General features: G+C 44.3%; 1 protein-coding gene across 1 annotated transcript in view; it reads right to left on the reverse strand.

The window, feature by feature from the left end:
• Positions 1-5689: 5689 nt before the first annotated feature.
• LOC131119620 (uncharacterized) overlaps positions 5690-16974 on the reverse strand; it is a 45132-nt gene continuing 33847 nt past the window's right edge. The window contains exons 2-5 of the mRNA XM_058064746.1: positions 8064-9087; positions 7519-7716; positions 6009-7383; positions 5690-5749 (exon numbers count right to left, since the gene is read on the reverse strand). Of these exons, the coding sequence (XP_057920729.1) occupies positions 5690-5749; positions 6009-7383; positions 7519-7716; positions 8064-9087 (2657 nt within the window). The remainder of the gene's footprint in view (positions 5750-6008; positions 7384-7518; positions 7717-8063; positions 9088-16974) is intronic.

A 16974-nucleotide genomic window follows, 5' to 3' on the forward strand; every position in this document is an offset into this window, starting at 1 on the left:
TTGCACATAGAGGAACATACGACATACACATGAGCATCAGTGACATGAAGCACAGGTGGCCTACCTTGTTTAATGTCTCACAGGTGAGTATTTGGATCTTTTGTGTTAAACACATTAAGGACTGTAAACAACTACTGTATGTTTCACAGTTATACTTAAGTATGCACTTCACTTTTTGTTGTCACTGGTTCTTTTGTCTCTTCTTTCATATCTCTCAGGTTGGTGCAGAGTTTCTAATGCTCACAAAACAGAAGGGAGGCAAAAGGACATTGCGGTAATTGAACAGTCTTACTCATCTGTATTCCTAAGGAGAAGCTTACACAAGTGCAGCTTCATCTTGGAATGCCAAACAAGAAACTACTGCAGGAGGTTGAGACACGATGGAACAGCACATACTTAATGCTGCAATGATTGGTCGAATTAAGGGAGCCAGTTGGAGCAGCATCCGCAGGGCTCCAACACGACAGACCACTCCTGACAACTGATGAATTCACCATTGTTGGAGGGTGCCTTTCCCTGCTGTCTCCGTTTTATGATGCCACAGTTGAGCTGTCAGCAGAGAAACATGTGTGTGCCTCTAAAGTTGTCCCCCTCTTGAAAATGCTTGAGCAAACTCTTCAGGAGGAAGTGACAAAGCCGGCCTCAGTAGTTGCACGTGAAATGGGAGAGCAACTCATAAGGCTCCTCCGGGAGAAGCTCCACACTTTACAATCAATGAGCATCATGTCCCTAGCTACACTCCTGGACCCGCCATTTAAAGTGATAGGCTTCTTCAGCCCAAATAAGGCATCAGAAGCGATCAAGCGGCTGACCTCTGAGTGTGCCACGTTGATAAGGTCCAAACAGGACATTCCCCAAGCATCTACTTCTCATGATGACACCGGAGGTAATCTATTATTTTGAATGTTGAAATCTATCATTCCTTTCAGAACACTTATTCACATGATATGTGGTTTCTTCTAGGAAGCAAACTGTGGCTTCGTTTTGACACGAGTGTAAAGGAGGCACAGAAGACTCAAAACGTGACAGCAGATGCCACGGTAGAGGTCCAGCGCTACATATCGGAGCCAAATCTGAGCAGGATGGAAAATCCTTGGACTACTGGGAAAGACAAAAAACCCTGTACCCCAATTTATACATGTTGGCTTTAACCTATTTATGCACGCCTGCATCCTCTGTGTGTTAGAATAAAATGGAGATAGAATGAATATAGTATTAGTTATCACCCTTATATGACACCGTGCCATGCGAAAGAATTTTCTCAAAGGCCGGAGAGGTTGTATCAAAAGAGGAATCGCGTCAAACCACAAATTGTTGAAAAACTATTACTTTTCAATAAAATGTCCAACGTCTTGTCCAAGTTACACAAGCATACATCTTTAGCACTTTAACTGTCCTCTGCCTGTATGAGGCCATGCCAGGTAACATAAAACCATGATGAAGCAAGCCATATGACATGATGCTGGAAGCATTTATTGACATGAAAACATTCTGCATTTCATATATACTGTATATGTTTTCCTACATGTTTTAGATGACTCATTTGTCAATGAAAATTGTGGAGTACATAATTATAAGAGCCAAAACATATGAATTGCTGCCTGCAATTGTATCCAAGGCCAGCAGGTGTGTCGTGTGCACATGTAGCTTCAAGAAATGAATCCATTCTCGAACCAGTTGACTGAAATGGTTCCAAGCCTCATGGGGCTTCATCACACCAACACTAGCAAAAACTAAACTAAACAGCCAAACAAGAACAACAGCATGGTGCAGCCTGAAGTCTGAAGAAGGGGCAGGAGAGAGCTGTTGGAGGTGGAGCCCTTTTATCCTGGGAGCCTCCTCCCAGGTGCTGCACATCAGCAATCAGGCTCGGGTCCCATGGCAACCTCAGGGAAGCAGCATGTTAATGACGGGTCACATGGAACCCAAACAGGGCCATCACAAGGGAAAGGTTTTAATCATAAAGCTGTGATTTTACTTTTGCTTTTACTATCAGCTCTGTTTTTACCCCCCAAAGACATGTGCTTTTAGAACTGGATTGGGCCATCATTTATTTCCTTTGGGGCTCCAAGTGGGAAAGAGTGAGGAGAGACATCCTCAAAAGGCCAAAGGAAAAATGAGGAAAAGGAGTACCAGATCTCCAACGGTTCCTGGGAGCAAGATACTCATCCAGTACACCCAAGACCAAAGCCCTGGCACGACAAGGATGGGCTCCTACCTAAGAAAGCTAAAACTGATCCCAACAGACCTACGAGTACCTGTGGCATTGTTTAACACCAGCATATGTAGCCGGTCTAGCCGACCCTCTCTTGTCTCACGGTGATCAAACTCTGCGTTGTGTTGTGTGAACAGATGAGATGGGAATCACCGCTGTTTTGCCAGTGGAGCAGGATTTATTCCAAATCAGCTGTACGAACAAAATAAAATCAGTACAGGAGCTCGTCTCTCCTCAGCGGGATCTCGCGCCGTCTCAGCTAATGCACGTTTCTATAAGTTTGCTTAATCCATTCAACAGTGGCATTTTTCCTATGTTTCATCATGAACGTTATAACAAATGAACAAAAAAACCATGAGCTTACGTACCTGTACGAACAAAACAAAATCAGTACAGGAGCTCGTCTCTCCTCAGCGGGATCTCGCGCCGTCTGAGGAGAGTACCGCGAAACTGCGGGGAGTGCCTTCCTTACAGGAAGTCACCAAAATAAAACAAATTTCAAAATAAAATGACAATATACGTAAAATAAATAATTCAACATGAAAATTATATGACAAAATGAAAACAAATACTAAGGATGGACTTTTGGTGAATTACAACGCCATTGCTGGAACACACCTGTTACATCCACCCCTCCTAACTTCACCAAAATCCAGACTGTACATGTGAGCGTTTCAAAAAAAACAACAATTCACACACTCATTGAAACCCGACGGAGGTAGTTAAAAAGCTCTGAGCTTTACCTTCCATGAGAAACCCACAAAATAGGTTCAGAAAGAACATAAGGGTGATCAAGCCTTAGTCTCTCCTAGGTCGCTATGATGCCGTGTACACCATACACATTCTCCGTCACCTTAAACTTCGCAAAACATACCGCATACAAAATCACTACGGTAGTGACATTGTCCATTAATCACAACACATTTACATATCTGGACACCTTGATACACTAAAACAAAGTTAGGAGTGACTGAGATTTCCTGCTGAATGAACTTGCCATATCTTTTATATCAAAAGGCTTTTGAACCATGGATTCAATAAGACGATTGACCTTTCTACTGACTCTGCCAAACCGTGTCCTGACTACATGTTCCGTAGCTGCTGATGGGTTAACTTGTATGCCTCTGTCATGAACAGCATCTACTGATGGCACCTGTGAGTCTGTGGAAAGCACTGGGCTTGCCTGAAGTAACCCTGACTCTGTGTCACAGTCAGTGTCTGGATTAGACTTGGTGTCTGTGTCTACTGGAAGCATGTCTGACGGATGTAGGAAGTCTGAGTCAGGTTCTGCAGCTAGACTGTTAATGTCACTGTCTCTATTGGAGTCTCTGCCGTCTGGTGCGCACTGGATCAACTCATCTGCAGACAGCTCCTCATGATCCAACGCTGCAGCATCCTGACTGGGCTGGTCCAGTTCTGACTGTCCTCCACTCAGGCTGGCCTGACTCTCGGCATCTGCTGATTCACTCATAACCCATGCGCTTGTCCTCTCCTCTGAGTTCTCCTCCTCCAAAGAATCCAGGGAATTTGTCACACTTGATCCATCCTCATTCCCAGTGTCACACAGTTCTCTTTCAGTCGCCACCACAGGTAAGAAACTGATGTTGAGGACTAAGTTGCGGTGCACTACTTTCGTTTTGCCCTTATTGTCCTCCAGCCTGTACGTGTGGGTCTGCAGATTTCTGTCTTTGACCGTGTACACTGTAGGATCCCACTTATCAGCTAACTTTTTCTTCCCTTTTTCGCCTTTGTTTGCAATGAGTACTCGGTCTCCAATGCTGAGGTGAGTGCCTTTTACTTTTTTGTTGTACTCTCTTGCTTGTTTGTCTTGTTCCTTGATTGCATGTGTTTGAGCGATCCTGGCTGCTTCATTAAGATGTGACATCAGAGTGTTCACGTAGCTTTTGTGATCGACAACCACAGGGTCGTGCAGCACCTGTTTAAACATTACATCCACGGGGAGCCTTGGAATACGACCAAACATGAGCTGGAAAGGGGCATATCCAGTGGTTTCATGTACTGTTGCATTGTACGCAAACGTCAAAGTTTGTACTTGTTGTGTCCATTTGTGTTTCTCCTTGAGGGGCAACGATCTGAGCATGCTGCCTAACGTTCTGTTAAAGCGCTCAGTTCCTCCATTTCCCATCGGGTGATAAGCCGTAGTGTGTGACTTTGAGACTCCTGACAGTCTGAGCAGTTCGGCTATGAGCTCACTCTCAAAGTTAGCCCCCTGATCGGAGTGGATCCGTTCAGGGAACCCATACACACAGAAGACGTGATCCCATAGCTTTTTAGCTACTTGCTTGGCGGTCTGGTTTGTGCATGGAAAGGCATGGGCCAGCTTCGTAAAATGATCTGTCAGGACAAGAACATCGACGGAGCGCTGCCTGCTGTCTTCTGCACTCCAAAAGTCCAAACATACGAGCTCCATGGGAAAAGAGGTTCTGATGCTTTCAAGTGGTGCTCTAGCAGAAGGGTCTGGTGTTTTTGCTAGAATGCATCTTTGACAGCACTTGACGTAATCTCTTACGTCAGACTCCATCTTGGGCCAAAAGAAGCGTTGTCTCGCCAGGTGTAAAGTTCTCGCTTGCCCCTGGTGTCCAGCAATGTCATGGATACCATGCAGCGCTGTCTCCTTGAGAGTCTCTGGCAAGACAAACTGATGCCTCTTTTGTTTACTGAGGGGGTCTTTAGTCACACGGTACAGGACACCATTCTGAAAGTGAAGCCGGTCCCACTGTTTGAGCAACGTCACAGCTTTCGAGTCAAGACCTGCTCTTTCACGCCTGGATGGTCGTCTCTTTCGGATGACAAACGGCACCAGCTTCGAGACGGTGGCGTCGAGCTCTTGGCTTCGCTGGAGGTCTTCCAAGGTGAAGACAGGAAGTGAATCCTGGCCCTGTGTCAAAAGATCCTGCACAGACTGAAACAGCTCCACAGCCCTGGTCTCAGCAGCTGTATCCCATTGGTCATGAGCATCCAAAAGAGCCTTGACGGCCACAGAGTCACAAGGATGTCTATTTGGACTAACCTGAGATGATGGGCTGGTACGGGATGGTTTCTTTACCCGATGACACTGGACCTTTAAACGGAGAGTGTCCTGAATGCCATCATAGCTGACATCCTCAGCTTCAGCAAGCAGTTGGTCGTAGTGCTCTGTGATGAGCCGATGACCGACTGTCGTGGCAAAGGGATCTCTGCTAAGAGCATCAGCAACTGTGTTCTTTGTACCAGGTATGTGTTTCAGGTCGAATGTATAAGGAGCAAGCTTGGACACCCAACGCTGCTCACAAGCATCGAGCTTTGGCTTTGTCATGATATAGGTGAGTGGGTTGTTATCTGTCCATACTGTAAATGAATGACCCCTCAACCAATGGCTAAATTTCTCGCACACACTCCACTTCAAGGCTAAAAATTCTAGCCGGTGAGCTGGATACTTTTTCTGAGAACTGCTCAGGGTCTTACTGGCAAATGCTATGGGGCGGGCCTTCTCTTGTCCAGCTGGTACTTGTGACAGTACAGCGCCGAGTCCATCTAGCGAGGCATCAATGGACAAGATCAGGGGCAGCGTAAAATCCGGATGCGTGAGGACAACACAGTTCAAAAGACAGTCTTTAAGCTTCGACAGAGCTGCGTCACACTCACCGGACCAATCTGAGGGTTTGAGCTTCCTGAAAGAGCCAGCATTTGCTTGTGACTTGACTTTTCCTCTTTTCTTTTGTCCAGCAGTGAGAGCAAAGAGTGGCTTTGCTATGGCAGAGCAACTTGGAATGAAGTGTTGGTAGTAGAATACCATCCCAAGGAAAGACTTTATCCTCTTCACTGATGGGGTGCAGCCATCTTCTTCCATCAGATCACTTTTGGACATGTTTGTGATTACGTCAACTTTTGATGGATCCACAGCCACTCCATTGCCATCTATGACGTGACCAAGAAACTTGACTGAAGATCGCATCAGGTGACACTTTTTAGGACTTAGCTTAAGGTTGTGGAGTCGCAGCCTCTGAAACACAACCTCAAGCCTCTCCAAAGCTTCCTCTTCTGTTGAAGCAAACACCAGCAAATCGTCGAGATAGCATAACAGACTGCTGAAGTTCAAGTCACCAAATATGCTGAGCATCATGCGCATAAATGAGGCGGGGCTATTGCACAGACCCTGTGGCATTCTATTATACTCATACAAACCCACAGGGGTCGTGAATGCAGTGTACTTCTTGTCTCCCTCAGCCATCGGGATGTTATAAAACCCGGAGGTCAGGTCCATGGTGCTGAAGTAGGTGTTTCCTCCCAGCGCAGCAAGGCAGTCCGACTGATGTGGCAGTGGGTGCGCATCTTTGAATGTGCGAGCATTCAGCCACCTGAAGTCGGTGCATAGTCTTAAGCTGCCGTCCTTTTTCCACACCAAGACTAGAGGAGATGCATATTCACTCAAAGATTTCCGGATTATTTCCTGCTCCTCCATCTCAGACAGGACCTGCCGCAGTTTCTGGTAGTGGGCTGGTGGCACACGGCGGTAAGGAAGACGAAAAGGTTTCTCATCGGTAAGTCTGATGTGGTGGGTAAAGCCTTTCGCCTCACCACAATCCAACGTGTGTTTTGAGAAGATGTCATTGTACTTTTCGAGCAGCTCAACTAACTTCTTTTTCCCTTCATTACCAGCGTGACACAGGTCAATGTCAATGTTGCTGAGACCAATTTGTTGCAGCCGCTGTTTCAGATCTGTGAGCTTGACATAGTCATGACTGTTGTCTGTTTCAGCTTTTCCAGGCTGACTGGAACCCTGGAAAACTTCAAAATCTTCTACAGCTAGGCAGGGAGACACATCTGCCAGCTTACTGTTCCTCCTGAGGGTTATCGGTTTGTTGGACAGGTTAGTCACTTTCATGGGAACCCATCTGTCTCCCCAAAGTGGCGTAATGACACGGCCGACCATGATGTTGCGTGGCATGGACTTTGATGAGGTGGGTTCGACAATGACTGTGCTTCCTGGTGACATTGGGACATTATTCGGCAGCTTACCCCACACAAGGTGTTCTTGTCTCACCAGCAGGGTGACTGACTGTTGAAGCTTGACTGTGCCAATCCTTTCCGGGAGCTCCTCACCTCTCCACCTGGATGAGTTTGCCATGAGGTCAAGAAACTGCTCACACTCAGGAAGAAGATTGCCACTGGAGACGAGACGCCAATAGTCACTGCTTATTTTCAGCTGGTGCATAAGAAATCTGATGACATTTGTGCCCAAGATTAAATCATCACGTTGACCTGGCACAACAAGAACAGGAACAACACAGGTTTCTCCGTACGCTTTCATCTCAACTTCATACATGCACTTAGGCTTGCTGATTTTTCCACCACAGCCCACAAGAACAATCTCTTGAGTCAGAGGAATGGAATTTGATAGAACATTGTCACTTAACATCTGTAGTTCTGCTTGCTCACTTAGTGTGCAGGCCATGGAGCCAGAGTCCAGCATCCCCTTCACGTGTGACTTGTTGTTGATGCTGACAGGAGTGTAAAACAGTTCATCAAAAGGACCTATTCTCTGTGTATTCTGCACTATCACCTTTGCATTGACTGGAGCAGCTGCACATGCCCTAATATAATGCTGTTCAATGTTGTCTTTACTGAGGGTTGCTTCTCTAGCGTCCACATGACCCCTCTCCCAATGCGGACCACTTAGTTTAAAGGCTGGAAGTTTTGTGGTTGAGGGATGAACTGACTTTGAGCAGGCATGCGACGAGGGCAGTTTCTTTTGATGTGATTTGGCTCAAAACATGACAGACACAAGCGTTTCTGCCTGCAGTGTGCAAGGGTAGAGTGCTCAAGAGACTGACAGACTCTACAGGACCTTTGGTAAGTCTGTGCCGGATGGATCGGTTTGTCTGTGGCCAGGACATGTTGTGATAAAGCACGATCAAAGAGACCGATCAGTGTTCTCAAGCAACCATCATCGCAGGGGGGTTTGGCTGCTGGGTTATTCTCAACCTGCACAGGAGGCTCTCTGGGTTGACATGTCGGCGCCAAATTATCAGGTGCAGGGGTCTGGATGTTAACCGTGACAAGTGCAGGCTGCTTTGACTTGGAGAGTTTCTGTTCTCTGGCCTCGATCTGGTATTGATCTATCTGCTCTTGAATATCACTAACAGTCCACTTGTCCGGTGCTTTAAACTTGAGGACTGCTGCCAGTGAGGGATCTGGACAGTACTTAACAAACATCATAGCAACTTCTTGGCAGGGGTTGTCTAAACGTCGACCTAGCCTTTTCAAACCTTCTTCTGCTGCATCAACTGCCTTGTTTAGCCGAACCCAATACTCTAGAGGAGTTTCTCCTGCTGTTGGGACTGTACTGTAGAAGTCCGCCATGGGCATACATGAAAAACTCACCTCACCAAAATGTCGACTGAGGATGTTGTAGATCACTTCTGGGCTCTCTCCTGGTTTCAGTGAGGGACTGCTTCTCAGAGTGATTCTTACAATGTCTTTGGCTTTTCCCATTAACTTACACATTATCTCAAAATGTTGCTCTGCTACGGGTGTGGCTCGTTTCTTGAAGTAGGTTTTCATCAATTCTTCCCACTCACACAACGTGATCTTGTCCGACTCATCTCCTCTGAAGACAGGAGGCTCTTTCACATCTGACTGCAGGACTAACTTGGCACCGGTCAGGTTAAGGTAAGTAGAGTCACTAGGTAACTGGCCGACACTGCTCTGAGCTTGTGCGCCTCTAACACCACTTTCTCTACATTCTTCCTTTAACTGATCCCTTATAGTTTGTCCCACCTGCTGTGCAATGCTTGTTATCAAGTAATTTAATGCCAGGTCAGTTGTAGCTGAGTTGTCAGAGAGTGCGTTACTGGGCTGAACGGTTAACTCTGTACGGTTAAGAATGCGAGTAGAACAGAAAGCTGGGGAGCCTGCAGCATTCACATCTCTAACTGGTGTGGCAGGCAGCCTACCTCTCCCAAAACTGAAACTGTTAAGCTGACTGTTATCATCCATTTTTTCACAACAGACACATAAAGCTCACTTTTAACCACTTGAATAACCCTTTTTCCTTAGTTTTTTTTTTTTTTTTTAAACCTTGTGAATAAACATTTTAACACTAATATGTGAGACAAAGCAACCTCTGGTGACCAAGCTGATGTTGATCCACAGCTCCAGGAACCGCGATGACGATGAACCAGCCTGGAGCGGAGTGAATCCGGGTCACGGCACCACTGTAGCCGGTCTAGCCGACCCTCTCTTGTCTCACGGTGATCAAACTCTGCGTTGTGTTGTGTGAACAGATGAGATGGGAATCACCGCTGTTTTGCCAGTGGAGCAGGATTTATTCCAAATCAGCTGTACGAACAAAACAAAATCAGTACAGGAGCTCGTCTCTCCTCAGCAGGATCTCGCGCCGTCTCAGCTAATGCACGTTTCTATAAGTTTGCTTAATCCATTCAACAGTGGCATTTTTCCTATGTTTCATCATGAACGTTATAACAAATGAACAAAAAAACCATGAGCTTACGTACCTGTACGAACAAAACAAAATCAGTACAGGAGCTCGTCTCTCCTCAGCGGGATCTCGCGCCGTCTGAGGAGAGTACCGCGAAACTGCGGGGAGTGCCTTCCTTACAGGAAGTCACCAAAATAAAACAAATTTCAAAATAAAATGACAATATACGTAAAATAAATAATTCAACATGAAAATTATATGACAAAATGAAAACAAATACTAAGGATGGACTTTTGGTGAATTACAACGCCATTGCTGGAACACACCTGTTACACATACAACATTCTAACTACATTTATAGGTCAGAAAACTGGTAAAAGCATAATAGGTCCCCTTTGACAGACAAAATTAGTTTTTTCTTGACCTGACAGTTTCGACTGCCTGCTAGCAGTCTTCATCAGAGTGGTCACATGATGTTCTTGTGACGTGTCAGCTGGCTTATACAGATATAGGCGGTGACCACATCACTATAAATCAGCTGACATGACAGTCACAGACGTCACGGGAAGATTACGTGACCACTGTGATGAAGGCTGCTCACAGGCAGTTGAAAAAGCCAAATATGGAATAAACTAACCTGGTTTTGTTTGAATGTATGAATGTTGAATGGTGCTGACCATTTTGAAATCTGTAATCCATTTTTGGATTAAAAGTGGTTCAAGATGTTTAGCTTTCTTCACTTTATTAGGGCTCGAACACTGACCAGTGCGAAAGCCCTATTGTAATCGTAATGTTTATTATGGACTGGCTCAGTAGCCAGCCCATAGACTGCTACTTGCAGTAGCAGTCTATGGGCTGGCTACTGAGCCAGCCCATATTGTTATTCCTTGTGCGTTTAGTTATGGACTGGCCCAGTAGCCAGCCCATAGACTGCTACTTGCAGTAGCAGTCTATGGGCTGGCTACTGAGCCAGCCCATATTGTTATTGCTGTTTAGTTATTATGGACTGGCCCAGTAGCCAGCCCATAGACTGCTACTTGCAGTAGCAGTCTATGGGCTGGCTACTGAGCCAGCCCATATTGTTATTGCTTGTGGTGTTTAGTTATTTTTCTTCTTATTATATCTTAATCTTCCCATTTTTGCGCGCGTAATGCGGCCAAAACCGCAAGAAGGACCCCCACACATGTTACACCGTCGGAATCGTGACGCTCGGGACTACAGCGGTATTTATTTTTTGGAACGTTTCGTGTAACCATGGCGACGCTATTCGCGATAGAAAAAAAAATCGGCCACTAGATTAGGTACACCATTCTATTTTTAGAACTGCCGCATTCCAGAGAAAACGAGAATTTACAGACTTTTCACAGCCTTGTAGCTCAGCCATACGGCCACGTAGAAACGTGATTGATGGCTCATTTTTTAGATAAACTTCTGAACTCTCTCTGTGGCTAAATGCTAGTTGCTAGCATGTTAGCATGTTAGCATTTAAGCTAATTTACTCACGTTTAAAGGCAAATACACACATGGCATGATGTAGAGAGGTTATAGGACAACCTTGGCACTTTCTAAACTTGAGGCTCTCTTGCTAGGTGCTAGCATGATGACTGTTAGCATGTTAGCATTTAAGCTAATTTACTCACATTGAAGGCAAATACACACATGGCATGATATAGGGAGGTTATAGGACAACCTTGGCACTTTCTAAACTTGAGGCTCTCTTGCTAGGTGCTAGCATGATGACTGTTAGCATGTTAGCATTTAAGCTAATTTACTCACATTTAAAGGCAAATACACACATGGCATGATGTAGGGAGGTTATAGGACAACCTTGGCACTTTCTAAACTTGAGGCTCTCTTGCTAGGTGCTAGCATGGTAGCCATTAGCATATTATCATTTAAGCTAATTTACTCATGTCTAAAGGCAAATACACACATGGCATGATGTAGGGAGGTTATAGGACAACCTTGGCAGTTTCTAAACTTGAGGCTGTCTTGCTAGGTGCTAGCATGTTAGCCGTTAGCATGTTAGCATTTAAGCTAATTTACTAATGTCTAAAGGCAAATACACACATGGCATGATGTAGGGAGGTTATAGGACAACCTTGGCACTCTCTAAACTTGGGACTCTCTTGCTAGGTGCTAGCATGATGACTGTTAGCATGTTAGCATTTAAGCTAATTTGCTTATGTTTAAAGGCAAATACACACATGGCATGATGCAGGGACGTTATAGGACAACCTTGGCAGTTTCTAAACTTGAGGCTCTCTTGCTAGGTGCTAGCATGTTAGCCGGTAGCATGTTAGCATTTAAGCTAATTTGCTCATGTCTAAAGGCAAATACACACATGGCATGATGTAGGGAGGTTATAGGACAACCTTGGCACTTTCTAAACTTGGGACGCTCTTGCTAGGTGCTAGCATGATGGCTGTTAGCATGTTAGCATTTAAGCTAATTTGCTAATGTTTAAAGGCAAATACACACATATATGATGCAGGGACGTTATAGGACATCCTTGGCAGTCTCTAAACTTGAGGCTGTCTTGCTAGGTGCTAGCATGTTAGCCGTTAGCATGTTAGCATTTAATCTAATTTACTCATGTCTAAAGGCAAATACACACAAGGCATGATGTAGGGAGTTCATAGGACAACCTTGGCACTTTCTAAACTTGAGGCCCTCTTGCTAGTTGCTAGCATGGTAGCCGTTAGCATGTTAGCATTTAAGCCAATTTACTTATGTCTACAGGCAAATTCACACATGGCATGATGTAGGGAGGTTATAGGACAACCTTGGCACTTTCTAAACTTGAGGCCCTCTTGCTAGTTGCTAGCATGTTAGCCGTTAGCATGTTAGCATTTAAGCTAATTTACTTATGTCTAAAGGCAAATACACACATGGCATGATGTAGGGAGGTTACAGGACAACCTTGGCACTTTCTAAACTTGAGGCTCTCTTGCTAGGTGCTAGCATAATGACTGTTAGCGTGTTAGCATTTAAGCTAATTTACTCATGTCTAAAGGCAAATACACACATGGCATGATGTAGGGAGGTTATAGGACAACCTTGGCACTTTCTAAACTTGAGGCTCTCTTGCTAGGTGCTAGCATGATAACTGTTAGCATGTTAGCATGTTAGCATTTAAGCTAAATTACTCACATTTAAAGGCAAATACACACATGGCATGATATAGGGAGGTTATAGGACAACCTTGGCACTTTCTGAAATTGAAATCTCTTGCTAGGTGCTAGCATGGTAGCCGTTAGCATGTTAGCATTTAAGCTAATTGACTCATGTCTAAAGGCAAATACACACATGGCATGATGTAGGGAGGTTATAGGACAACCTTGGCACTTTCTAAACTTGAGGCTCTCTTGCTAGGTGCTAGCATAATGATTGTTAGCATGTTAGCATTTAAGCTAATTTACTCATGTTTAAAGGCAAATACACACATGGCATGATATAGGGAGGTTATAGGACAACCTTGGCACTTTCTAAACTTGGGACTCTCTTGCTAGGTGCTAGCATGATGACTGTTAGCATGTTAGCATTTAAGCTAATTTGCTCACGTTTAAAGGCAAATACACACATGCATGATGCAGGGACGTCATAGGACATCCTTGGCAGTTTCTAAACTTAAGGCTGTCTTGCTAGGTGCTAGCATGTTAGCATTTAAGCTAATTTACTCATGTCTAAAGGCAAATACACACATGGCATGATGTAGGGAGGTTATAGGACAACCTTGGCACTTTCTAAACTTGAGGCTCTCTTGCTATGTCCTAGCATGATGACTGTTAGCATGTTAGCATTCAAGCTAATTTACTCAAGTTTAAAGGCAATTACACACTTGGCATGATGTGGGGACACTATGGGACTGCATCAACTTTTTCCGTACTTGAGGCTTTCTTGCTAGGTGCTACCGCGGTAGCCGTTGGCCCACCGGGCCCGAGGTTCACAGCACAGGTGGCCAGTCCATCAAAATTTCCGCGGGAATTTTCTAGTTATGGACTGGCCCAGTAGCCAGCCCATAGACTGCTACTTGCAGTAGCAGTCTATGGGCTGGCTACTGAGCCAGCCCATATTGTTATTGCTGTTTAGTTATTATTATTTTTTTTATTCTTATATCTTAATCTTCCACTTTTTGCGCGCGTAATGCGGCCAAAACCGCAAGAAGGACCCCCACACATGTTACACCGCCGGAAACGTGGCACTCGGGACTACAGCGGTATTTAGTTTTTGGAAAGTTTTGTGTAACCATGGCGACGCTATTAACGAAAACGTTAAAAAATGGGCCACTTGATTAGGGAATCGCTGTTCTATTTTTAGAACAGCATATAGAAAACGAGAATTTACAGACTTTTCACAGCCTTTTAGCTCAGCCATACGGCCACGTAGAAACGTGATTGATGGCTCATTTTTGAGATAAACGTCTGAACTCTCTCTGTGGCTAAATGCTAATTGCTAGCATGTTAGCATGTTAGCATTTAAGCTAATTTACTCATGTCTAAAGGCAAATACACACATGGCATGATGTAGGGAGGTCATAGGACAACCTTGGCAGTTTCTAAACTTGAGGCTCTCTTGCTAGGTGCTAGCATGTTAGCCGTTAGCATGTTAGCATTTTAGCTAATTTACTCATGACTAAAGGGAAATACACACATGGCATGATGTAGGGAGGTTATAGGACAACCTTGGCACTTTCTAAACTTGAGGCTCTCTTGCTAGGTGCTAGCATGATAACTGTTAGCATGTCAGCATTTAAGCTAATTTACTCACGTTTAAAGGCAAATACACACATTGCATGATATAGGGAGGTTATAGGACAACCTTGGCACTTTCTAAACTTGAAACGCTCTTGCTAGGTGCTAACATGGTAGCCGTTAGCATGTTAGCATTTAAGCTAATTTACTCATGTCTAAAGGTATATACACACATGGCATGATGTAGGGAGGTTATAGGACAACCTTGGCACTTTCTAAACTTGATGCTCTCTTGCTAGGTGCTACCATGGTAGCCGTTAGCATGTTAGCATTTAAGCTAATTTACTCATGTCTACAGGCAAATAGACACATGGCATGATGTAGGGAGGTTATAGGACAACCTTGGCAGTTTCTAAACTTGAGGCCCTCTTGCTAGGTGCTAACATGGTAGCCGTTAGCATGTTAGCATTTAAGCTAACTTACTCATGTCTACAGGCAAATAGACTCATGGCATGATGTAGGGAGGTTATAGGACAACCTTGGCACTTTCTAAACTTGAGGGCCTCTTGCTAGTTGCTAGCATGGTAGCCGTTAGCATGTTAGCATTTAAGCTAATTTACTTATGTCTACAGGCAAATTCACACATGGCATGATGTAGGGAGGTTATAGGACAACCTTGGCACTTTCTAAACTTGAGGCTCTCTTGCTAGGTGCTAGCCTGATGACTGTTAGCATTTTAGCATTTAAGCTACTTTGCTCATGTTTAAAGGCAAATACACACATGCATGATGCGGGGACGTTATAGGACATCCTTGGCACTTTCTAAACTTGAGGCTGTCTTGCTAGGTGGTAGCATAATGACTGTTAGCATGTTAGCATTTAAGCTAATTTACTCACGTTTAAAGGCAAATACACACATGGCATGATGTAGGGAGGTTATAGGACAACCTTGGCAGTTTCTAAACTTGAAACTAGCTAGCATGGTAGCCGTTAGCATGTTAGCATTTAAGCTAATTTACTCATGTCTTCAGGCAAATACACATATGGCATGGTGTAGGGAGGTTATAGGACAACCTTGGCACTTTCTAAACTTGAGGCTCTCTTGCTAGGTGCTAGCATAATGATTGTTAGCATGTTAGCATTTAAGCTAACTTACTCACGTTTAAAGGCAAATACACACATGACATGATGTGGGGAGGCTATACGACAACCTTGGTAGTTTCTAAACTTGAGGCTGTCTTGCTAGGTGCTAGCATGTTAGCCGTTAGCATGTTAGCATTTAAGCTAATTTACTCATGTCTAAAGGCAAATACACACATGGCATGATGTAGGGAGGTTATAGGACAACCTTGGCACTTTCTAAACTTGAGACTCTCTTGCTAGGTGCTAGCATGATGACTGTTAGCATGTTAGCATTTAAGCTAATTTGCTCATGTTTGAAGGCAAATTAACACATGCATGATGCAGGGACGTTATAGGACATCCTTGGCAGTTTCTAAACTTGAGGATGTCTTGCTAGGTGCTAGCATGTTAGCCGTTAGCATGTTAGCATTTAAGCTAATTTACTCATGTCTAAAGGCAAATACACACATGGCATGATGTAGGGAGGTTATAGGACAAGCTTGGCACTTTCTAAACTTGAGGGTCTGTTGCTATGTGCTAGCATGATAACTGTTAGCATGTTAGCATTTAAGCTAATTTACTCACATTTAAAGGCAAATACACACATGGCATGATATAGGGAGGTTGAAGGACAACCTTGGCACTTTGTAAACTTGAAACTCTCTTGCTAGGTGCTAGCATGTTAGCCGTTAGCATGTTAGCATTTAAGCTAATTTACTCATGTCTAAAGGCAAATACACACATGCATGATGCAGGGACGTTATAGGACAACCTTGCCAGTTTCTAAAATAAGGCCCTCTTGCTAGGTGCTAGCATGGTAGCCGTTAGCATGTTAGCATTTAAGCTAATTTACTCATGTCTACAGGCAAATGCACACATGACATGATGTAGGGAGGTTATAGGACAACCTTGGCACTTTCTAAACTTGAGGCCCTCTTGCTAGGTGCTAGCATGGTAGCCGTTAGCACGTTAGCATTTAAGCTAATTTACTCATGTCTAAAGGCAAATACACACATGGCATGATGTAGGGAGGTTTTGGACAACCTTGGCACTTTCTAAACTTGAGGCTCTCTTGCTAGGTGCTAGCATGACGACTGTTAGCATGTTAGCATTTAAGCTAATTTACTCACATTTAAAGGCAAATACACACATGGCATGATGTAGGGAGGTTATAGGACAACCTTGGCACTTTCTAAACTTGAGGCGCTCTTGCTAGTTGCTAGCATGATAACTGTTAGCATGTTAGCATTTAAGCTAATTTACTCACGTTTAAAGGCAAATACACACATGGCATGATGTAGGGAGGTTATCGGACAACCTTGGCACTTTCTAAACTTGAGGCTCTCTTGCAAGGTGCTAGCATAATGATTGTTAGCATGTTAGCATTTTAGCTAATTTACTCAAGTTTAAAGGCAAATACACACTTGGCATGATGTGGGGACACTATGGGACTGCATCAACCTTTTCCGCACTTGAGGCTTTCTTGCTAGGTGCTACCGCGG

This window comes from Doryrhamphus excisus, unplaced genomic scaffold, assembly GCF_030265055.1.
Source record: "Doryrhamphus excisus isolate RoL2022-K1 unplaced genomic scaffold, RoL_Dexc_1.0 HiC_scaffold_28, whole genome shotgun sequence".
Taxonomy (NCBI): domain Eukaryota; kingdom Metazoa; phylum Chordata; class Actinopteri; order Syngnathiformes; family Syngnathidae; genus Doryrhamphus; species Doryrhamphus excisus.